The sequence below is a fragment of the Gallinula chloropus genome (genome assembly GCF_964237585.1).
Source record: "Gallinula chloropus genome assembly, chromosome: 5".
NCBI lineage: Eukaryota > Metazoa > Chordata > Aves > Gruiformes > Rallidae > Gallinula > Gallinula chloropus.
In genome coordinates this window covers 57,214,989-57,240,622 of record NC_140090.1, presented here as the reverse complement: position 1 = coordinate 57,240,622, position 25,634 = coordinate 57,214,989, and the positions used below count along the sequence as shown (strand labels likewise).

The 25,634-nt window shown below is 38.0% G+C and overlaps 1 protein-coding gene across 2 annotated transcripts in view; it reads right to left on the bottom strand.

Moving 5' to 3' along the window:
• The window catches only part of KCNMA1 (potassium calcium-activated channel subfamily M alpha 1), a gene marked incomplete at its 5' end in the record, with an annotated part of 459,986 nt that overhangs the window by 239,333 nt on the left and 195,019 nt on the right, over nt 1–25,634 (bottom strand). For both annotated transcript variants that reach the window (XM_084265235.1, XM_084265236.1), the window contains one exon: nt 4,198–4,259. In XM_084265235.1, coding sequence (XP_084121361.1) covers nt 4,198–4,259 — 62 coding nt within the window. The remainder of the gene's footprint in view (nt 1–4,197; nt 4,260–25,634) is intronic.

Below are 25,634 nucleotides of genomic sequence, written 5' to 3'. Positions count from 1 at the left end.
CTTACCTTGAAGAATTAAACATTGAACAATTTTAAAGGAAATAGGAATTGGAAAAGAACCATCATTAGGATATATGATGCTATTCTATACACTTTCTAACCAAAATGCATGTAATTAACTGCTTATAACTTTTTCTTTGAATGCTCTGTCTTTATGCAAACTGAAAACGGAAAGCAGACAGTAAAGTGAATGAATCTCTGAAAGTAAAAATGTAATTATTTGTTTATTTGTAACCCAAACATTAAAATAATGACGTGGGTGATATTCATAAAATCTCTTTGGCAAAGGTTTCATGTTTAACTATTTCTAGTATTGAAAAATACCATTGTCTGAGAAAACATTATTTTATGAACGAAATTCTACAAATAAAGGAATCACAGAAGCACAAGGTTGGAAGAGACCTCTGAAGATCATCAAGTCCAACCATTCCCATCCTATGCTAAACCATACCCCTAACTACTTCATCAACCCTCTTTTTGAACACATCCAGGGATTGTGACTCAACCACCTCCCTGGGCAGCCTGTTCCAGGCCCTGACAGTAAAAAGTTTTTTCTAATGTCCAATCTAAACCTGCCCTGGCACAGCTTCATGCCATTTCCCCTTGTTCTATCTCCTGTCACCTGAGTGATGAGACCAGCACCTACCTCTCTACAACCTCCCTTCTTGTAGTTGTAGGTGGTGATAAGGTCGCCCCTTAGCCTCCTCTTCTCCAAGCTAAACAGCCCCAGCTCCCTCAGCTGTTCCTAATATGATTTGCCCTCCAGCCCCTTCACCAGCCTGGTTGCCCTTCTCTGCACTTGCTCAAGGACCTCAATGTCCTTTCTACGGTGGGGAACCCAGAAAGAAGTCTAGTCCTTAGTAATAACTGAAACATTTCCTATCAGGATGTGACCGGATTTAATTGACAGGAAAGCCAAGAGAGTAATTTCTCTACCAAATAAATTCCTGTCTTAAGAACTGAAATCTTCCATTAGTTGCTACTGAAAGTGTACATATTCACTTTAAAGAATAAAGTTCTGTATACATCCTGGGGCACTAGGAGACTACAGTTCAAGCTGGTGCCTTGTAAAATGTAGCAGCCTTGAATAAACAACAGAATAATCTTAATACAAACTGTTGGAATAATCCCTTTTCAAAATGAATAACTGATTCTCTCCACCAAGAATTATAATTTTTTGTGATTTTGTCTAGAACCTCTATTAAAAGGCAAGTACTGTTTATAATTAAGAAAAGTCAATTCAGAGTAAAGCAAACTTACTGGATTATAACTTGCCCATAGTTTTTGATGGAGAGAACCGTAAGTGGTGCCAGAACCAGAATTAGTACAGACATGTTGTATAGCTTAATTGGCTCTGCTGAGATGCAGGACTAATTGGTATGGAGGTTACTATTTTGATGAAGCTGGACTATTTTCTGACCTCAGATCTCTCCAAATAGTATTGTGCTGGACATACCATTTCATGTGGTATTAGTCTTGGAGAGTGTCTATTAGAGTTATGATCTGGGTAGCATTGAAACACTCTTACTTTACACTCCTTTCACAGGGGTGATGGCAATCATTTTGTCTCCAGTCACCTTCCCTGTATCGCTAATACAGCAGAGAGAGAGCAATGTGTACTATCATCAGCATGAGCCTTGTTGACTTCCTCGGTGTCTTCCACTAGAACTAATCACGACACTCATCCTCACCCTAGAAAAACTCAGTGGTCTTTCCACTCTCTCCCTTCCTTCACTAACCAAGAAAGTGATAGTGTTATTCCCATCTTTCTTGATGCTCCTTACGTGTGAAGTCAGGTAGGATTCTTTTGTGGACATACCTGCCACTGCACCTGCAAAATTGCTGACAGATTAATCCTGGATGAATGGATCGTGACATTTTATTTGGGACACATGCTGATGGCAGTGCTCTTTAGCTTTTACTGAAGATGCGATTTTTGTCATACTATGTGTGAGATAAAATGACAGCTAAGCATCTATGGTACATGTGGAATACAACAGGTATAGAATGCGTTGTGGAGGAAAACACGCAATGGTATATGGCCCTGTCTGATATGCGCACTAGATCCTGTTCATCTCCACTGCACCTAGCAAAGACACAGTCTGTTTTTCCAGTTGTTTCATTGAGGATATCAGATGCTTTCCTCTCATCTTACCTTTGTTATTTCCTGTTTGACCAAATTCTAAAAGTAATGACAATTACTGATCACATACTTGGGTATCTTAAAGAAACCGATATTCCACAAACTTTGATTCTACATTTCTGAAATGGATGTCAGGTCAGCTGTTAATACTGAACAAAGAATAGTTTTTCACTTAAGGGTTACATCTGGGGGGTTTCTAAGATTAATTAAACTACCAATTCATATTTAAAAAAAAAAAAGACCAAAAAAAACCCCACAAAAAAAAGTCAAAGACCTAAGTGTGTAAAGCAGGGTAAAAGAGAAAGTGAAGAAAATAAAGGAAGAGTGTGAGAGTAAATTAATTTGAGGTTGCTGAAATTAAACTGCAGCTGGGAATTAAACATTGGCTGAAAACCCAGAGAAACCAATGGTAAAAACATTTTTCTATCCCCACTGACAGAACAACCAATAAGCTAGTAGCAGTACATGGATTAAATGCCCCATAGAAAGCCGAAGGACCCCAGAGAAACCTCTTATGTTGTCAGTTTTGCTCTCCTTGAGGAAAACAATCAAACAAAGGCATCTAGAATACAGTACTTATAAATCATGTAATCCATTAGTTTCACAAAAGACAACAGCCAGGACAAATAATTATATTTTGTTGATTTGAAATTGAAATAGAGGTGGAAACAGGTTTAACTGTTTGATACTTTTGGCTATGTTGCATACCCAGAAGCCTTGCCACTGTGCTTTAAAAAAATTATGGAAGATTTTTAGAAAAGTACCTCCTTATATGTTTCTGGGGTAAAGTATTAGGAAAAAAATTGCTAAAATTAATCAGAAAACTCACCCCAGTGTTCAGAACAAAAAAGTATTTTCCTCACTTCAAGGGAACTCAAGACAGAACTTGGGGTTTCCCACCACTTTGCTGTTCTACACAAAGAAAATCTCTAGCTTAGTCGTTTGTGTTCTGTTTGACACATCTGGGCTACAAAGGCATGTCTTGAAACCCACACAATATAGAGCTGACATCCATATATTAAAGAATGCCTTTCACTGGTACTAGTACCTACCTAAATATCAATATGTACAGATGTCAGCAGTGAAATGTCTGATTTTCTGAGCCACATAAGGATTGTGATAAACATAACCACTGGCATTAGACAACCAGGCTGGCTTCCATGGACTCATTCCAGCATATTATTGTAACTGCTGCAGTAATGGCAAGACTAAAACTTGATTGGTGAAAAGCAGCAAACATGTAGTCCTAGAGCTTCAAAATGCTATTGATATTTCAGAATATCACCCTCCCAAAATGACTGGATGCAACAGACTAATATTCAATTAAGTCCCTTTTCTTCTGTGTTAGGCAACCAATTGACACAACTGACAGTGTCCAGCTTGATATCAAAACAAGGATGGGTTAGGAACAATTTCAAAGAGACAATATTCCTGGTTACAATAGTTTGTATCGAACCATTGAATATGTCAAAAGTTCAAGATGAATCATTTTGTCTGGACAAAGTACAACATTGTATGATATCGTTGATGTAAATCTAGGAAAAAAAAAAAACACACATGCCATGCTTTGCATATTTTTACTAGCTCACCTTATCTTGGGAGAAATCTATCAAACCCAGGAGTTGGAAATCTGAACAGATATGCAAGATATAACACTTACACTGTCTGATTAATTAAAAATCCTTCAGAAATGCTCCTGTCAGTATCCTGAGAGGGGTTTTTTTTTGGCAAATATTCTTCCCATATATTTCTTATCCTAGTCTTGAATTTCAAAGAATCTAGATATTCCCAACAAACATAAGTATATTTTTGCAACTCAAATACACAAAAGTAGTTAGATCTCTGTTCATTCCACAGATACAGTGTGTGCTCATTCTAGTTTATACAAAAGCTTTTTCCATTCTTGTGCTCTTTCTTAGACCATGCACTATTGTAAAGTTCTTTGCACTCAGGCAATGAGACCAAGCACTGATTTGACGTAGATGAATGGAGCAATTTAGAGATGTATAATTGCTGCAGGAAGGAAATGAAAGGAAAGTGTACTAAAATACTCACTTTGACGAATCTATGAAGTATATTACAAGAGCACCAATACTAAGAGCGAAGACTAAGACAACCTACAAAAGAAAAGAAAAGAGTCATTATTTAACAGTGCTAAAAGCAAAACATTTATTCATTTACACATAAAAAAAGACAAGGAAAATAAATCATAGGCTAGTTTTGGGGCATTTTTATTTCAGATATCATTCTCTTTAGAAAGTTACTCCTACTTGAATTTCAAACCCTACATATCATCATATAATACTTTCTTGCATTGAAAGGAGACATAAACAAGTCGAACTCTTGCTCACGGAAACCCAGTATACAATTAGCTCCTAGATCCTGACCTCTGCTAAACCCTACTCTTTAATTTCAAGCAATCTTACTGCATGGCAATCAAATTGCACTATAGTTTTACTAGACCTATCTTCCAGGACTGTAGTAAATTTCTGCCCTTTAGTAGGTAATCCAAGAGTCATGAGAGATTATACTGTATTTTCATTTATATACTTGCCTGTGAAATCCACAGTATAAGTGTAAGGCTAGGTAAAAATATTTATTTACTCTGCATTACTATACATTGAGACTATAGATGCTGCATGTCCCAATACAATCAGTACATAGCCCAGGTGCACTGTAGTGGGTTTCCCCCACTTTAAATCTACTGAAGTTTTTGAATGAAATAATTTTCTTTGGTCTATCAGCCAGTCCTTCTTAGCAAGGTAGAACTTGCTTTTCTGGCTAGTGTAGCAGAAGCTGGATTAATCACTTCTCTCTCTGTCTCCAATTTCTTTTTTCTGAAGACAGAGCCAATACAATTGTCTGTTCTTCCGGTTCCCAAAGATTCTCCAACATTATGGGAGCATTTAGTTTCATATCCTACCCAAAGTAGGTATGCATTTACACAGTACAGCACAACTGAAATTTTTGCACTCAAATTTTAGCTTCAAGAATGATAAAGTATACAATAGTTTGTAACTGCAGCTTAAATTTCACAGAATCATAGATTCCTTTGGGTTAGAAGACACCTCAAAGACCATCTAGTTCCAATCCTCCTGACATAGGCAAGGACACCCTCACTAGACATGGTTACCCAAAGACCCATCCAGCCTGCTCTTGAATACTTCCAGGGATGGGGCTTCCACAACCTCTCTGGGTAATCTGTGCCAGTGCCTCACCACCCTCATAGTGAAGAATTTCTTCCTAATGTCTAATCTAAACATACCCTCTTTCATCTTAAAGCCACTGCCCCTTGCCCTATCACTACAGTCCCTGGTGAACAGTTCCTCTCCCACTTTCCCATTGGACCCCTTTCAGAGAGCAGAGTAGAGAGGCAGAATCAGCTCCCTCCGATTTTCCCTGCTTACTACAGGTTTCTATCTCTTGAACAATGCCATCCACTGGGTAGTTTAGAATCTGAAAACACGAACCTAATAAACTATTTTTTGTATTTAAAATGCAATTCTTCTGGAAGAAAAGATCCACTCAGGATGGAAAACAGATGGAAAATTATGTCTCCTGCATCTCAGCTGATCTTTTGGTCTACAGAATCAAAACAAAATGTCCCTTAGTCTTCTGGGAGGCATGTCTTAAGCAGCTGCTTAGAAGTAACCTATGTCCCTTAAAAATAAAATAAAGAAAAATCCAACAGAGAGTGATAGCTTAGGACTGGGTAAACCAGAGTACTAACTAAGGCAACATGCAGCTTCTCAAACTGCCAGTTAAAATACAACTTCCTAGGTCAGAAGTGGCTAAATTTTAAGACACTAGCTAAACAAGTGCATATGTGAAATAAGCTGGTGGTATCATTGCAGTTCTGACCGAATAGATTTATTAATCTGTATGAATACCATGACTAATGCATACTACCAGCACTATTGCTACTTCTGTTGACAAACTGTGCGAGCAAAAGATGAGCACTGCAAAAAAATTTCTTCATTCAATACAGGCTTCAGACCTTTTTCTGAAGCTACTGTGTTTTCCATTACACATTGCCAGCCTTGGGTCACAACATTCAGTCAACAAGCCAAAGGAGTCCTCTAGAACTGTCAACATAACTGTAAACCAGCCTTGGATTTTAGTTATATCCAATCCCTTAGTAATCATCACTGGGCTGTAATATAGGTTCTGGGTAAGATTTCCCAAGCCATTTAAGAAATTTAAATCTTCTATGGCAATTCATATAACTGCCATTAAAATCAAGTATCTACGTTTTGCAAGAAGCTCCAGATTCTCATGGCACACCAAGAAGTGACATACGTATGAAAAAATACACATTCCCCTACTGTTATATGTATCTGATTTTAAATCAAGGCTTGTTTTCTGTTCTATTGCCCCAAAACACAGACCTAACATTACTATACATGATGTCTCCAAAAACCACAGTATGGGCATCAGAAGAGAATGGAATCTTAAACTCCATTTGTATCCTGATAACAAAGAAATACATTTTTCCTTTGCTAAGTGACAGCAGTATTGAGTTGAACTTGCATACATTAAATGTGTGGAAAAAGCAGGGCCTCAATCAATCAGGTCAGAGTTACACTAAAATTTATAAAAGAAAATTAATACAGTTCCATGCTATATAGACCCATTTGGTAGAGTCTCAGATGAACCTTTCTTTTCCTGTATTCTCATCTAAAAAAGCTGAATTCAGCCTGGCTATTCAGCCCCAGGGAAACAATTAGTGAGTTTAGGTCTAGATTCAGATTAGAGTCTGCTAGATTGTCATGGGAGATAACACCTCTTTTGGGGACTTACTGTTCTTGAAAAGACGTACAAAGATAAGCAGATTGATACCCCAAACTCACAGCAACTAGAATCAAAGGGATGAAACCAGCATACCTGTATGTGAATTATTGCCTTTTTGTTAACCAGACTATGGGGAGAAGCTTGTTGCTCTGTTTATTATTCCAATGCATGTGGCACAACACTGCAAATACTACACATCTATTATAACTTCTCTCAGTCTGGAAGGAAAGATTCTTTTAATTCATAACAACTTACTGTTAGTTTAAGATTGAGAAATGTTAAGTGATATGCTGGCAACTACAATGACTACACACTTAGTATCATGTTAAAAATAAGCACCAATCTGATTAAAGAGGGGGAAAAACATGGAATAATTGATACATATCCTTAAATATTTCCTTAAAATATTTTGTTCTCCACTACTAGCACGATGCTTCACAATAGCTTTCTTTGCCTGTTCTGTTACAAATTGCAGTCAGGCTTTATTCACCAACCTTAAGGGCAGAAAAACAAATAAAAAACAAGACTAAAATACAGCCAAGCAAGCAAAAATCACCGCTGGAAATTTTAATGACGGTTCAGCAACATTAAAAAATACATGGAAAGTGTAGGTATTGAGAAAATACCATCAGAATTAAGCCATGATAACTGTAAAGGGGAACTGCATGCCGGCCAGGACCCAGCCTATGTAACAGGAGGATGATGTCAACAGTCCAAGGGGTGGCACTGTTTCCCCTACAACTGCAGAGAACTAATGCCTGGCGTTATTGTAAAAATATGGGAAAATGGAAAGCCTCTTCTCATTAGAAAGGAGGGGCTATGGTGAATGCATCCACAACCACGAGTAACATAAGGACTCTAGAGCAGGAACTTCAGGCTCTCGTTACCCTGGAACATTATGTGGAGCATGAAGCAGAACTCAGTGACAGATAACTTCTTGCTTATACAACATTGAACTACCAAACATCATTAGTACAAAATAGCACAGAACTCAAGAGATGAAGCAGGAAATAAAAAAGGAATAACTGTCTATTCTTAAAAGTAGTACACAATGAAAGAAAAAGCCTTTGGCAACCCTGTAGCTCCTAATACTTCAGAGCACCAGTATCCTTATTTTGTCATCTGATTACAATCTGTTGTGTACTGTTCTTCAGAAATGTCTGTCTGAAATTCTTATTATTCCATGGTTAAATTTTTCAACCCTGAGCCTACTTTACTGCTTAGAATATATTAAGTTGTTCATTATTAATATTTTTAGAATTTGCCTTCATTTTAATTTCCATACAGTAAAACCTTGTAATGACCTACTGAGCTTTTTCATATAATCCTTTGAAAAAAAAAGCTACTAGCTTTTACACTTCCAATTACTTAAGGAGAATAAAAATTATATTGTATGACCATATAGTTATATGCTCAAGGATCCACTGATCTTGGAACACTAACTTTTGCAACAGTAAGATGTCAATAGCCTGAGGTTTCGACACACTTTGAATGAAAATTTGCATACTTTGAATATAAAAAACAATCTTCCTTTAACTATACAAATGGAAATCACTTGTATTTCTTTTATAGATAAACAGTATTTACTTGTCTGGATTTGACAGAAGAGAACACGTGCATTTCTAACAACATACCACCTGCAAGTTGCATTTCAGACATAGAAATCACTTAATCCTTGTTTAGCAATCCCAGCATTATCTTTTCAGAGCCTTAAGATATGCACCAGCATCTGTGCTATTACTAATTTAACAAAAGACCTGCTCAAGTCTAGACCACAGTAGAGCCAAAATGGCTTACTTAAATTGATATCTCATTAACTGATACCCTATATGCAAACAACAAAATTCAGAAAGTGTTGCATGTAGGCAAAGCCATAAGTGGTAAGAAATTATGCACTGCAGCTGATATAAACTGCTGAGCAATTAATATCTCCTAGGTTACTATAAATTCAGACGAAGTGCTATTTACTATAATGCAATATAAATTACTGCTTTGAAAATTGGTATTCTCCGCACTTTTTTTTTTTTTGGAAGTACTTCACTACAACATTCTTATCTCCTTTGGACATATCACAGTGAACTAAAGCATCTGCATGATGTTAATTTATACAATTCATGTAAGTTCATCCAACAAAATGGTCTTCAGAACTTTGCAATTTAGCAAGACAAAAGATTATGTATATTTTTATAGAAATCAATAGTAAATTCCTGATTATAGACACTTTTCTCTAAAATCCATCCGCAGTACCATGATCTGGATGGAGATGTACACTGCTTTCACCCTAGCTCCACTCTTTCTGCCTCTGCTTCTTTACCTGGTACCTCCCAAGCCAATGTATAAATAACTGAAGTGATGAAGGCAAAGTAAAAAATATCCATCATCTACCCTATGAGGTCATCAACTCCCAGGGACTATTAGAAAATCAGTCTACCTCATTCACATTTGCAAGATCGTATTTCTTATTGATGAAATACTCTCTCAATATATGCCAGAGTAACTGCTTGCAATGCCAGCTTCTCTTCAAAGAAAACCATCTACCACACACCAGTAGTTTTGAGCCACCTTAAAAGATCAGCCCAGGATATGCAAATAAATGAAGACTGAAGTACGTGAATAGGAGGAGAAAGATAGAGTGATTACAAAATAATGAAAAGACAAATTAGATTCCATCTTTCTCCCATCAGCAATAAATAATAAATGAAAAGTTCAAACAAGGATTCTAGGGAAATTTCCTGTCACTTACTTTTATTCACAGATACAGGGAAAAAGATTTTGCATTTAATATACTCCCTGTATAAGAGCCATGTTGGATAGAACATAACAGTATCAAGAAGCAGTGGTGATATATGCATTGGTTCTCATGAGAATACAGGCGAAGTGCAAACTCTATGGTCAGCACCTGTTATTAATGACAGGACACATGCTAACAGCTAGGAATCTTAAGGAATGTGTCTGTTCAGTAGTGTGCTAGCTAGTAAACCTCAGTGACTTATTGATGTTTCCATTTTGCATGCAGAAGATGCAGGTGGTACAGGGGAAAAAAGCCAACAAACCAAACACATTTCTACTATTTCTTCTACACAGTGAATGTCAGGTAGGATTTAGCATCCAATTCTAGAAGGAACTAAGCACCTCCAAGCTAGACAGTGAGCAAAAACATCCTTCAAGGGAGTCAGAAAAGGAGCAAGAGCATACAAGTCTGAAGAGCCTTTACTAACTCTTAGTTTCAATCCTGAAGCAATTAAAGTATTAAAACCAAACTTTCCAACTTTGATAGCCACATTAAAAACTTCTCATAAACAAAAGGACTTGAAAACATTTGTGAGCAAGTTATTTCCTTTAAATTATGTTTTCTGCTATTTTATTTTGTTTATCTTTATTATACAGCATGGAGTTAACTAAAAAGTTAATTAGCTATAAAATTCTACAGTAAATAAATTAGTCAGCAACATGCATTAGAAAGAGTACTGAAAACTTTGGCAGCTTTAAGAATTCATCCCTATATAAATTTTTGGCTTCACAAAGCTCACATATACTTACCATTTACCAAGCAAAGTTAAAATTTGTCAAAAGGAGGAGTTTGGCTAATTGACAAACCAATAGGCAATAAGGTCTCAGTGAAATTCTCTAGGAAAATTCATAGCAAAGATTTCACTTTAAAAAAAAAAAGGCAGTAGTAAAATAGGTCAACATGAGCTCTGGATGTTGATCATGAGCATTCAGAAGACCTGGTTATTATCCCTAGTTCTACCATTCATGTGGTGTATGACAGAAAGCCATATTACTTGACCTCTCCAAGCTTTTCCATCTTGCTTTCATTTGGGAAGGATACAGCATGTCATCTCATTAGGGCAACAGCTGCCTTTCGTTCCAGGTGTTTGCAACGGATCCAGCACAGCTGAAACCTCTGCAGGACACTATTTAGCAGTGTCAGCGCTATGACAGCAATGAGACTTTATTTGTTAAAGGATTTTATTTAAATAGAAAATCATCAGTATCACTTTCTGAGATAAACTTCTTGTTTATCTTTCCAGAATTACATTTTTGGTAACATTAAGCCACTGACCTACAGTAGGGTTTTAATTTTTTACTGAGATGAAATCTATGTTAAAAACCAGTTCACATTTAATACATCTCTTTTGAAAGACTTGTGTAATAGTGATAAGAAACATAGAATAAAAAAAAAAAGACAAAACATGTACAGCAGATACAGAAGAAAAAAAAAGAAAAAATAGTTAAATATTTAGTTCCCACATACAAAATTTATGCATCAGAACAGTAATTTATTATCTGAAGGGTACAAGGAAGATGCCTGGTGTGGGACTGAATGACTACAAGCTTGACTAACGTATTCATGACTGTAGTTAAGTATGGTCACTGGAAGTAGGATACATGACTTCTCTGAATAAAACCACACAGAATTAGCTAATCCAGCCTGTCCACCACCTGCTGCATTTAATTCTCTCCAATAAAAGATTAAACTTTCTCACATAGACTTTTAGCAGACTACCTCTCATTTGAGCAGACTGCATGAAATAATTAAGAGTCTGTCTTATTAAAGGGAAGATGTCAGATCAAAATTCAGTAGTAGAAATCAGTCACGAATATGAAATACCAAAGCAGAAAATAAACCAAAGAAAATTAGTACCTTAATGCACTTTTGTTTTCCACACAGATTCCCAAACTTATTTGAGGAAGAATTTTAGAAAAGGAAATATCCTTATTATGTCCTTTTCTGTATATGCTTCTAACATGCCATAATATTCCAGCTTTTTCTTTCTTTATACAAAGTGATTTTTACTCCTCAACTTTCCACTGGCATATTGACGATAAAATGAAAATTTCTTTTCAACCCATAAATTTGCAAAGACTCATATTTTCTAATGAGCAAAAAAATACAAGACAAAAAGTCCCATCTGTTAATGGTGCTCTGTAGCTTGAAGTTAATTAGGTTTGCTGGGAGACTGCCTGGCAATATGACCAATTAAAGTGCATGTAACTTTTTGAATTCAGTATTTAATTTCATCACTTAAAAAATAGCAGTACTCTCTATCACAATGTGCCATTTTCTAGAGTTAAATGCATGGCATTATGATGCATGTAAATATGTGTGTGTACATGTCGGAGGTTTTTTTCCTCTAACCTAATACGTCCTTCTTTCTGATTACCTAGCAGTCATCCAAATCATTATTACCAGTGGATGCACGACAGTCACATTGAGGAAAAGAGTTGTGTTGGTAAGTTACCTACAAAACATTATTCCATTTTTCAGTGCTCTCGATTTCCAGATCCTCTTAGTCTGCCTCTAGGTAAGGGCCATCAGCTAGCCTACTGGCCTGTCATTTTAGAAACTGACCTGTTAAACAAACAATTCATGCTAACTGAAAAGCAAACAACGTCCACTGCAAAACTGTTCAAAGGCAAAACAACCTGAGACTGCAGCATTGTCCTCCTACTATATACACCACAGCAGGAGACTAGCACTCATAATTTGATAGCTGGTTATTCACAATCCCCTCCCCAGTGCTTTGTCTGCCTCAGCTTATTGTGTCAACACCCTTGAAATGCTGTATCTGGTAATTAATTTTTTTGTTTATTTCTAAGTTCCAGTTGTGACAGAAAGCTTCTTATCTCCAGACGGATAATAGGAACCAGGTAACTTCAGATGGAACACTTTGTTCTAATAATACCTTATCCCACCTCTGGATATAGAAAGTGACTGTGGTAGGTGAGATGAATAAGCAACTAAAACTTTTTGCACTTTCTAGTATACTGCCTACAAAAAAACAACCAAACCCTCTACCTGTGCATGGAACATCTTTGAAAACACGAAAGTGCAGTAACTTAAGGAAAGAATAAAGGAAACAAGATATTGCCCCAATTTCCTAACTGGAATCTGTATAGTTAATTTAGAAAATAATCTAGATACAATGGTTTAACATCAGGGAAATTAATCACCTGCACGAGAAATCAAAGAAGGTCTATGCCATTGAAAAGTGATCATCTGCCAACAGTTAACCCAGACCCATATCCAGAATACCACAACACAGAGCTTATGTCTAGAACCGAGTAATATAACAGCATAAAGAAAATTCTGTGTCTTTTAAGTGTTGAAATCAGAAATACATCTCAGGAGATAAAGGTTTTGGGTAAAAACACACTAGCAAGAATTGTCAGGAACAAATGTGGACTCACTGGGAATTTAGTCCTGATCCTTCAATCCACAGTGTGTTGTTACATTATTACACATATTAACACTGCTGTTAAAGGAGCTTCAAGCTTTACTGCTATGTCGTAAGAAATTATTAAAAGGAATTACACTTCTTTGTAAATGGATAACTTCAAGGATTACATTTAATGAAATTATTTATCTTACACATTCAAATAAATGCCAGATTGTGTGGAAAACAAAAGGAACCCTCACTATCCTCAGTGATGTGGACATTAGAGTCTGACATGCAACTTACATGACAGGCATACATGTCAATAAATTTTGAAACAGGAGTTACAGGACTAAATAGAAGAGGGGTTTTTTTGATTGAATGGATTGGGTGAGATCATTTACCCAAATTTGATGTTTCTGTTCCTAAATTTTCAAATAACATAACTACAAAAACACAGAAACAAACACAGACCTCCCTTTTCCATTGTTTAGTTCTTAGTCACAAGAACTCACACAATACAGCAAAGGGAAATGCAGCTGTGGAAGTATTCTCTGAAAAAAATTCAAAGCTCTTGGCTTCAGTAAAGCCTAGTGAGATTTCATTTGAGAAGACCAAATGAAGAATAAATGGTCAAATCATTCAAAACTAAAAAGCACATTTGAATGCTTGTCAAGGAACGTACTTTAAAAAGTTTGAAAACAAGTCTTCCAAAGGGAAAAGAATCACTGCTATAAGCATCTGAGTAACTGCAAAACCAGTTTTCTGCTGTAGTACTCGACATTACAGCTCATCTTCCATTTAACAATAGGTATTGTGTTGGACATTTTCTTAAGTCTTTTGTAATTTCTGGAATTGTAATATTTCCACTTCCATTTCCAGAGGTAATACAGATAAAACAACTACTGATACCTGCAAATGAGTGATGCCTCTTATTCATCAGTCAAGCTCTACTATAAGCCTTGCAGTTTCATAGACCTCTAAAAAGAAGTAGCCATCAACAACGTGACTTTTAAATGGGGACTACTATACCTTCAGAGATTTGCATGAGGATTTGAAAGAGCTCTCTGTACCTCAATTCACACTGTCCAATCAGTGATTAGACACAGATTATTGTTGACTACATCAGAAGCTTTCTTGTGGTTGTTGAATAACAAATACTGAACATCAACAAACAAGGAAACCATGCTAAGAGGGAAGGAGAAAAGCTATTTTTGATGGAGTTAAATAACATAGTATTTTTGAAAGTCACCTTTATAAGCATGTTTTTCCTCCTTTTTCTCTGGCATTGTTTGTCCTTCGCTCATTTGCCAAAATTGATAGCTTTGACTGATAGCCACAGGAAAACATTTCTCATACGAATCTGCTTTGAAGACTGAAAAATTGACTTTTTTGATCATTAGGAATACATCTAAACCTAGTTAATCACCCTGCTTTGTATGAGAAATTGTTAATACAAAAAAGCTGCCTTTGAATTAGCATACAAAACAAAAATATAGAGAGCGTAAGGCTGACCAATATGCAAATTTTAGTCATTGCACAGACATAAGATTCCTGATAATTCTCTGCAAGTGCATATATCTCAACTTATCTGAAAACAGAAAACAAAACCAGCATAATACTTTTCCAGGAGCTATTTCAAATTATAATTCTAATAAGAACTCTGGGACCATTGCTCTTTAACATCTTTATCAATGACATCGATGATGGAATTGAGTGCACCCTCAGTAAGTTTGCAGATGACACCAAGCTCAGTGGTGTGGTTGACACAAAGAAGGAAAGGAAGCCATCCAGAGGGATCTTGAGAGGCTGGAAAGGTGGGCCCAGGGGAACCTAATGAGATTCAACACTGTGAAGTGTAAGGTGTTGCATTTGGGCAGTAAGAATCCCAGACAGAGATACAGACTGGGAGAAGAGCTCCTTAAGAGTAGCCCTGCTGAGAAGGACCTGAGTGTCATGGTGGATGAGAAACCTACCATGAGCCAGCAGTGTGCTCTTGCAGCTCGCAAGGCCAATGGGATCCTGGGCTCCATCAGAAGAGGGGTGGCCAGCAGGGACAGGGAGGTGATTGTCCCTCTCTACTCTGCCCTTGTGAGGCCCCATCTGGAGTACTGCGTCCAGGTCTGGGGCTCGCAATACAAGAGAGATATGGAACTGTTGGAGAGGGTTCATAGGAGGGCCACAAAGGGGCTGCCCAGAGAGGTGGTGGATGCCCCGTCCCTGGAGGTGTTCAAGGCCAGGTTGGATGGGGCCTGGGCAACCTTGTGTAGATCCAGGCCTGGAGATTGGTGGCCCTGCCTGTGGCAGGGAGGTTGGAGCTCTATGATCCCTGGGGTCCCTTCCAAGCCATGCCATTCTATGATTCCATGGTTCTATGAATATCCCATGACATTATAATACGTGAGATCTTTTGTTTCTAGACTCATCTGAAGTGAAAAACCTGCCAAATAATGCTTTAACACAGTCATTAATCATGAGATATGAGATCTCTACATAATTGAATAGTAAAATTTAGCAATTTCAATGGATCAGCTAAAGGAGATAAATGTTCATGATGGTTGTATTGGAAGGAGTTAATTTTCCCCATAGCAGCCCCCATAGTGCCTTGCTTGCTGTGGTCACCAGCAAGGTGTGGATAACACGTCAGGGCTATGGCTATTTCTGAGCATCGCAGGCACAGCACCAAGGCTGTCTCCCCAACATTCCTCCCTGCTTCATCAGCAGGCTGGGGGTGGGTAAGGTCTTGGGAGGGGACACAGCCAGGACAGCTGGCCCCCACTGACCAAAGGCTTATTCCATATCATATGACATGTGCTCAGCAATAAAAGCTAAGAAAAAGGAGGAAGAGGGTGCATTCGTTACTTACAATATTCGTTTTCTGGACCAACTGGTACGTGTACTGAAGCTCTGTTTCACAAATTGGTGCATGGCTACACTATGACATGGAGGTTTCTTTATACTATGGTATTTCAGCAAAAGGCCTTTGATACCAACAATCACAGGCATTGGTCACTTCCATGCTGCAGTCATCCAGGAAATGGTGATGGTATATTCTTCAACATGATGTACCTATCCACACAAGATCTCAGATGGAATCAATTACTTGTAACTACCACTAAAGACCATGCAGAAAACAACCATGTACCAAGCAACGATGTAGACAGTGATGTAGCAAGAAAAGATAAAAAGTTAATTTTACATAACAAATCTTTATTTATGGTGAATGTTTTTTCTAAATTTTGAGCAGTAGGGTAGAAAGAGCAGTTTCTCTGTAAGGATGCAAAGACTGATTTATTCAACAAACTTGTTTCCTGCAGATGAGTTTTCCTGTGTTGCTATGTGACTATAATTCTAAAACTGAAAGCTTTTTTATGAGACTTTTTAATGTTGTTTAAAGATAAAATCACATAATCATATGATTAAAGGCTTGCAGAACCAACTTCCAGTGTAACTCTCCCTAATGGTCTTGTTTATCACCCATGCTTTTAAAAAACATACAGCAGTGACCACTGGCCTGAACTAGCCTTGAATCCAACTGCAACCTCAGCTGACCTTTTCTCCTGCTAGGGACAACACTATGTCAGGTCCTTTAACTTTCACCCTCTGGTGTCGTGGCTTATGTTGTTCTTTTTACATAACATGAAGTTTAATTCAAAGATAACTTTCCAAAGTAATCCCTTCCTCTGGGTCCACAGTATTTATATCTTTACCCAGCTTTACCAGCTTCCTTCTCCCAACAGCATCCTTATTTTCCTACAGATGCTGTCTTTAGGGTAGAGACCTAGAAAATCACCTAACTTTCTGCATGCTTTATATGGTCCCTTGTGAAGGTCTAAGACTTTAAGATTACTGAGTTTCATTCTGGAATGGTTTCATTCAGAGACATAATAAACAGAGGGCGGAGAATGAGGGACACAGAACTTCAGCTTAGGTTCTGTCTCATGTCTGTCAGTTGGCAGATAACTTCTCCCATTTTCTGCATGCTTGTTTGAGCCTGGCTACATTTACTGAGGAGCTACAACAGCATTTATTCTGAAACCACCAAAACGAAAATCGAACAAACCACCAGGTAATCCCATAGCTATTCTGGCCAGAGAGTTTTATAAGAGGTATTGCTGCAACTCCGTGTCTTTATGTTGGTATGAAGTTATAGTTCACATCTTAAAATATTATAGAACGGGCAGAAGTTGAAAGTGCATAATGGATTTTAACAATTGGGAATTTTTTTTTAAAGTTGCAAGAAAAAAAATTCATCTTGCATGAAGTACACAATATCTAGCAGCTAACTTTGTGAAAGACAAAGGGTTTTTCTTTGAATAAGCAGTTCAGAATCTGGTCGAGCTTCTGGCTAAGTGAATTACGCCACTGAAGTATAGACTTTCTTTTCTTCCATCTCTCCTGAAACCTTACTTGCTATTGATCTATATTCAGTCCTGTGTTGCTTTATTCAAAAAAATGTTTCATTTTAAAATAGGTCGCCTTTCTGGAATTTATTCTTGAGCAGAAAATCTGAAAGCCAGATGTGGGGAAATTACCTTTCTAACACATACTTTTTGGATTTAACAATAGCTTAAGTCTTTAGACTGGAATAAGAACTTTCTGTCTCCCAGATGTAGGTCCAGCTTCTTCCCTCCATTGCACTGAATCACCAGACCCGCTTCCCTGATGATCAGCCTTCCCTGAAGACACTGCTGCTGTTCTTTTTCACTGAGCAAAGGAAAATGTGGCAGGTGAAAGAGAAGGAGAATCCACAATGGGTGGATGTTTTTGTACCAAACTCAAATCCCATCAACCCCCAGACTTTGCCAATGACCTTTCCTCCTCCACTGAACCATCTCACTGTACAGGCACCACCCTACAAGAGGCCAAAAAGTGGAAAATACAAGAATATCAAATGCAGTCCAATGGCACTAAAAAAATGCTAATATGAATCCGCAGATGACAAATATTTATACTCTAGTGATGACACTGCACAATAACACTGTCAAGTCCTAATACTAACAAATTATTTGTTTTCTCAACAGCTTGGATGACATGCTTCCTCTCTGACTCCCAGACAGAGCTGGAAGAAGGAGTAGTCAGCACTCGTAATTTCAAACATGAAATTAAGTTAAAATTCCTTTTGCTGATTGCCTAAAACCTCAGAAACCCTCTATCATCAAAACAGTCTTAGGACAACGACCTCTGTAAAGCCTGCCAAGGCAACTGAACACTGCTGATTCAGAAAGGAAGTCCACCTCCTGATTCATTAACATGACTGCAAACAGCACTGAGGCATTCCTTGGAGATCTCCTGATTAAGCTGCATCTCAATTAATTTTTTTGGTTTCTTATCATGGTTCCAGGTATATTAAACACCAGGAAGATCACATACACATCCAAATACACCTGACTTGAAAGCTGCAGCCTTTTCTTAATCGTAAGAGACAGAGTAGGATGTCACTAATAATAGGGACAAGGTGTTAAGACCACTTAAAAATATTAAACTAGTTGAACAATAGTTTATTGATAATTTTAAATTCTGAAATATGTTTATGGATTAAGTAAAATAGCAATTGCATAGATGTATAAAGACAAAGGAAACACCTTCTTTCTTTCCCCTACATGCAAAAAGAATGAAGGTTAAAAAAAAAATCAAGTCCTCTTCATAATTCAACATTTTAGAAAAATCTCCCACTTTTAAAGCAAAGACTTTCTTATATAGAAACGTAACAGGTATCAGAATAAAACTTCTTCCCAATTGCCCCAGAATTCTAAATTTATATCTAACCCTTCATCTAAAGTATAACAACTTTAATTTTTCATTAAAAGCTTTCTGATTCCCAGCAAACAATAGGAGCCAGTACCTTCACTTATGCTCAGTTCACATTTCATCACGCTTCTTCAAGACCATAGAGACTACAAGCTGTGTTAAAATTAGATTTCAGGGAAAGCATTCTCATACCCAGGAAAACCCCCAAGTTAACAGTGCCCTTTTTATAAAAGAGCTTTTTTCCTCTGCGACTGTACAAAAAGAAAAAAAAAAAAACTTCATTTTTTTGTTTCTGCAATCCAAGAGGTACCAAGTGATCAAAGCTCAAATACCATTTTAAAGGATGACACCGTCGGTCCATTGACTTAACAAAAAGACTTCTTTATATAAAGACCTCTAGTCTCCCAAAGGAGTTCACATAGCACTCATACAGCAGTGTGTGTGCCCATCTCACTGCCATGGTGCTTCCCCAGCCAGCACCAAGCACCCCAGGCTGCTCATTCCCCTCTGTCTTCCCACGGTGGGAGGGGCAGGAGAACAGACAAGAGAACAGGCAGGAGAACAAATGGGCAAACACAAGCCAACCACAGGTGGGAGAAAGACAGTTTGCTGGGACAGCATGGGGAGAGGGAAACAGCATCGACAGTTGCTAACAGAAATCGCTTCACTGACATAATGACAGACAAACTAGACAGCCTGTCCCAGAGTCACCCCTCCCACCTAGCCCACTTTTATGGGGGCAGTAATCACCCTTAGCCAGCTCTGTTCCGCTCCCCTGTGTGGCTCCTTGTAAAAATTAACTCTACCCTAGCCAAAACAAGGGCACTCACTGTTTTGTTCATAAACAGAAATACCTTGGAGCTCCTACATTGACATGCCTTTACAAACAGGATTAAATGCAGATTGGAAGCATTTGAGCAAAATTCTTACCAAGAGGTTTGGTGAACTTGCAAAAACATTGCCCTTCACCAAAAACTCCAAGGAATGCTATAGCTGACCAACAGCATGTTAATTATGTTCAGTGAAACATGTATTATTAAACAAACCAAACAAATCAAACTAATCTCTTCTGCGTTATTTGCACTCCACTCTTGACAGCACCACTTAGTAGTAGTTTATCATGAGTCTTGCCAAACTGTATTGGTTTAGTCTATCATTTCAATTTATGTCTGTTTCCAGAGACATGATAATATGAATGTCTCAGACTTCAGTTGAAAAAAAAAACAAAACACAAAAACAACAAAATCCAAAACAACAAAAAAACCCCAACTACCACCACAATTTTTTTCAGCTCATCTAGTTATAAATTAGAAGGTAATAAAATTTGACCGCAGTGACTCATTTTAATGGTTGAAATACATGAGTTTAATATGGGGAAACCACGCTGGTATTAAAACGTATTATTTTGAAGATAATTTGAATATAGACTCAGGCCTGGTAAATGCCTGTCTAAAGTTATTTACAATATTGTTTATTACATGTTACAAAGCCAGTGATCCTGAACACAAATCACCTACTTTTACAGGAATATTTATTTTCACAGTGCAGTCTATGGAATAATTTTAAAACAAACTGAAAAAAAAAAGAGGAGTTTTAATACTATAAAAGCCCCTGGAAAAATTACCACAATCAAAATTTACCAGCAGGTATACTATGTGCTAAACTTAGAGCAACAGCTCAAGTCCTTCTACCACAGTCAGTTACTGGCAAATGGCTGAGTTTGCAACACTTGTATACCCTGTAATAGTAAGATACAATGATATTTAGAATATCTAAAAACTATCAATAATATCTCAAGAATATTCAAGACAAAAAACAATTGTCTAAATATATTGCTTCACATAATCCATATCTTTCTAAAGAGGTAGACAACCCAAAAAATATGGAGATGAATGAGTACAAAGATATGTCAGTGCTATGCAATGATAAAATTGTACTTTTCTTATCATAAATGCCAAGAAATGAAGAATGTTTTCATGCATTGTAATTAATGATTACATATGATGACTGAATCAACTTGTCCTCCTGAAAATTTTCAACCAAAATAGGTTGGTTTGTGTTTAATAGCATTTCATTTTAAGAGAGAAAGGAATTAATTAAACAATGTTTCAGTGGAAGCATACACATAGGGATAAGAATTTCATCAGAGGTAGGAAGTCCATCAATTTCACAACAGCCAATTGTCAGTGGGAAGACTATTTACCCAAGACATATAAGATACTTTTTATTATTATTTTTTATTTTTAAAACAAATTAGGGTGTTAAATCTCAGTCTTTGAACATGAAGTCATTCACTGCATCTCTCTCAATTCCGCTCAAGTACATGTTCTATTTCGTGTAAATATATATCCTTTTGAAGAGGAACATGCCACATCTCCCACAACCAAGTTAAGTGTTATAATTAGTCTGCTCCTGAGATGACTTCTTCTTAGTTTCCTTTCTTTTCTCTCAGTCTCTCCTCCTTTTAATTCTGAATTACTATTTTCAAGAAATACGGCTTATTCCATACTGAAAATTTTGCAGAAATGGTCAACTCCCTATTACTGAAATTCTGCTTTCTTACCTTTTAGTTTACCACCCTCCTTTACATTAAAACATTTTTTACTTCAGGACTGTTCAGAGCTACTATGAAACTGACCTGTGGAAAGATACATCCCTAAAGACAGTGCAGAGCTAGTACCTCATTATAATTAGTTTCTCTATTATTAGATAGAGGGAGCTGCATAACCGAGGTATAAACCTAAGTAGGGATGTCTCTGATTTTCATAGGTTGAAGTCTTTTTCAAGATATGAGATTTACTAAGTTATTTATATCTTGGGGCAAAACTGTCCGGACCCTTTGGGGTATACCAGCTTCAAGGACTTAAGCTGCATTACAGGACAGTTTTCTGCTAGGGAAGCTAACACTGAGCCTTAAATGTCCCCACTTTCAGGCCAAATCCTATATTTTGACACACCTCTTTCCACATCCATTAAAGGAAAGATTATGTTTTGCTTGTCTGCTAAATCTCTGAACTGACATTATTAGTTTGTTCAAGTTCAATTTGGAAATAAATATATGTGCATGTGTACATATTTCACTCTTTTAACATAAATTGAGATCTTTATGCAAACGTTTTGATGAAGTTAGAGAATAACTAGCACTAAGTAAATTGTGGGAATATGTAAAAGGTGGCAGGAAGAAACAGTTATTTTCTTTTTTTAATAGTTGCCAGTTTTTCTCTTTTATCTGTGTTTGGCACTGAACCATACTAATTTTTGCCAGAGAAAATGTAAGCAGTGACATTGTGCTGAGGCTAGCAAATTATGTAGGACTTCATTTCATCAAAGCAAATTGCAACAAAACTGCCAAAAAACCAACAGTGATCCATTACACATCAAAAGACAGGCAGCTTAAACCTAGCTCCATTTACTATGCAACAAATTGAAAAGTTTAATGCCTTCAGCATAAAGCTTTAATAAATAGTTCTCCATTTTAATCAGATTTGTGCAAACTGTATTATTTAGCTGGTTACGGAGTTTGAATTCTTGTGTTTTCTTTACACGGTCAAATTTATTACATATCTCTTCCTTCAAAAAAATTATTACAGAAAACCAAGTGAACCAAACAAAATTCTGAGAGTTTACAATTTAAAAAGTGGCATTACATTTTATAATTCATAGAGTAGCATAATTCCTCCAACACTAAATAACATCTTTTTCTGGTACTCCAAGCCTGTAGTGATAGGACAAGGCCCACAATTTTACACTGGAAGAGGGTAGATTTAGATTAACTATTGGGAAGTGCCCATAGAAGCTGTGGCTGTCCCCTCCCTGGCAATGTTGAAGGTCAGTCTGGATGGTGCTTTGGGCAACCTGGGCTAGTGGAGGGTGTTCCTGCCCATGAAGAAGGGCTGGAACTAGGTGGTCTTTAAGGTCCCTTCCAACCCAAATTAGTCTGTGATCCTATGATCCTAAATGCTCATTATTTTACACTAATTATAAAGCCACAGTAATAATGATAATAAAAAAAGCTTTACTATTTTAGTCAGCTATTAAATCTGTCTCAAGATGCAAGATAAAAGCACAACAAGCAAATGTATAAAATCCAGGGGTTACCACGATAACTTTAAATAAAAGTTATAATAATAATAATAATTTGGGGTTTTTTGTGTTTTCTTTTTTTTTTTTAAATTCTTCAAGGACAGTGACAATGCCTTTTTATGTAGAAGTACGAGTGCATGACACTCCAGTTATTTTTCTTTACCTATATCCAGGCACCTGCTGGATATAACCCAACCCTGGGTTCCTGTCATAGAATCATAGAACCATAGAATAACAGAATGGCACATGTTGGAAGGGACCCCAAGGATCATAGAGCTCCAACCCCCATGTCACAGGTAGGGCCATCAATCTCCAGGCCTGGATCTACACAAGGTTGCCCAGGGCCCCGTCCAACCTGGCCTGGAACGCCTCCAGTGACGGGGCATGCACCACCTCTCTGGGCAGCCTGTTCCAGCACCTCACCACTCTCTCTGTAAAAAAACTTCCCCTTATCCTGCCATTATCTATCCTTTTAAAAAGTTGAATCCCCTCCTGTTTTTATGCTTCCTTCAGGTACTGGAAGGCTGCAATGAGGTCCCCCTGCAGCTTTCTCTTCTCCAGGCTGAACAAGCCCAGCTCCCCCAGCCTCTCTTCATAGGGGAGGCACTCTAGCCTTCAAACCATATTCGTGGCCCTCCTGTGAACCCCCTCCAACAGTTCCATACCTCTCTTGTATTGTGGGCCCCAGACCTGGACACAGGACTCTAGATTGGGCCTCAGGAGGGCAGAGTAGAGAGGGACAATCACCTCCCTGTCCCTGCTGGCCACCCCTCTTTTGATGGAGCCCAGGATCCCATTGGCCTTGTGAGCCAATTCAATATAGGCTTTTTAAAAAGGGAGCAAGATTTTCACATGAATCATGTCCCATTTCAATAATCTTGATACTAAAAAATGCTTGGCAAAGTTAGTATCTATGCACCTTATAAAATTCTGTCTTTAACAGCAATGATTCAGTTATATGATTTTCTCATTTTGTTCAGAAGCTTTTAAACCCTGTAGCCAGATCAATGTCCAACATATTTGATGCTCATTCTGCAGTTTCCTGATGCACAAACTAGAAAAGAAAAATATACATTACTTAAGTGCATTGCTATCCCTTTGTCACAGGAAAAAAAAAGATAAATCATCAGGGGAAAAGAAAAATTGTTATTACTCTGTCACACCAGAGTAAAATGTTTTCAGTGTATGAATACCATTTTCTCATGTTGACAGAGACTCAGAGTATGAGGATTTTATAATCTTAGTTCTGTTTATTCTGTATTTGGTCATGTGCTCAAAATATTGCCTCTAGCAGACTGATGAAAAGCCCAGGCTTTCATCTTTTTCACAATGATAGTAAACATTTTAATGGACAAAAGCTCTTGCCTTCAACTACAGCAACTGAAGCTGCCTGACTGTGATACACAATTCAAAAGAGAACCCAAAATACTGCTTTCAAGACAGCCCTGATACCATAGTAGAAACCAAAGAATTCAGGACATTTTTCAGATTTCCAAGCTCAGAATATGCCAGACCATCTAGGATCTAGATTGCTATAAAACTGTATTGTGTTTGCATGGTAAGGTTTTGCCAGGGGTGGGAAGGCTACAAGGGCTTGTGCCGGAAGCTGTTAGAATCTTCCCTCACGTCCAACAGAGCCAGTGCCAGCCAGCTCCTGCCACTGGCCATGGCTTAGCCCATCAGTGATGGCGTCAGTGCCTCTGGTATAACAGAGTTACGAAGTGGGGAAAACTGCTGCACAAAAACAGCTGGGAGGGATATGTGAGAAGATGTGAGAGGAACAATAGTGCAGACACCAAGTTCAGTGAAGCAGGGGGAGAAGAGATTCCCTTGCAGCCCATGGAGAGTGATGGTGAAGCAGATATCCATCTGCAACCCATAAAGGACCCCATACTGGAGCAGATGGATGCCCAAAGGATGCTGTAACTCTGTGGGAATCTTACACTGTAGCAGATTTGCTGGCAGGACCTGTGACCCAGTGGGGAACCCACACTTGAGCAGTCTGGTCCTGAAGGTCTGCACCCTATGAAAGGGACCCATGCCAGAGCAGTTCGTGAACAACTGCAGCTGATGGGAAGGACTTGCACTGGAGGAGGACTGCCGCCCTTCTGTAGGAGGGACTCCATGCTGGAGCAGGGGAGACTGTGAGGAGTCCAGCCCCTGAGGAGGAATAAGCAGCAAAGACATGTGATGATCTGACTGCAACTCCCACTCCCCATCCCCACGTGCCGCTTGAAGGGAGGAAGTAGAGAAATCAAGTGTGAAGTTAAGCCTGGGAAGAAGGAAGGGCTGGGGGGAAATTTCTATTAAGAGTTAGCTGTTATCTCTCATTACCCTACTCTGATTTGATTGGCAATAAATTAATTTCCCTAAGTTGACTCTGGTTTGCCCATGACAGTAATTGGTGAGTGATCTTTCCCTGTCCTTATCTTGCCTGACTCCACCAGCCTTTTGTTACATTTTCTCTCCCCTGTGCAGCTGAAGAAAGGGGGTTGATAGAGCAGGTTGGGGGGGAACCTGGCCTCTAGCCAGGTTCAGGTCAGCCCACCACAAAAACATGGAACAACTCCATCCCTTTGCATTTACCTCCATTTCTCTGAGATGATGATCTTCCAGTATATAGATCTCAGAATTCTTTAAGATAGTTTCTTGTATTTTATTTCTAGATTTCCTTCACTAGCACAAGGCAGAACATTCTCCCTAATT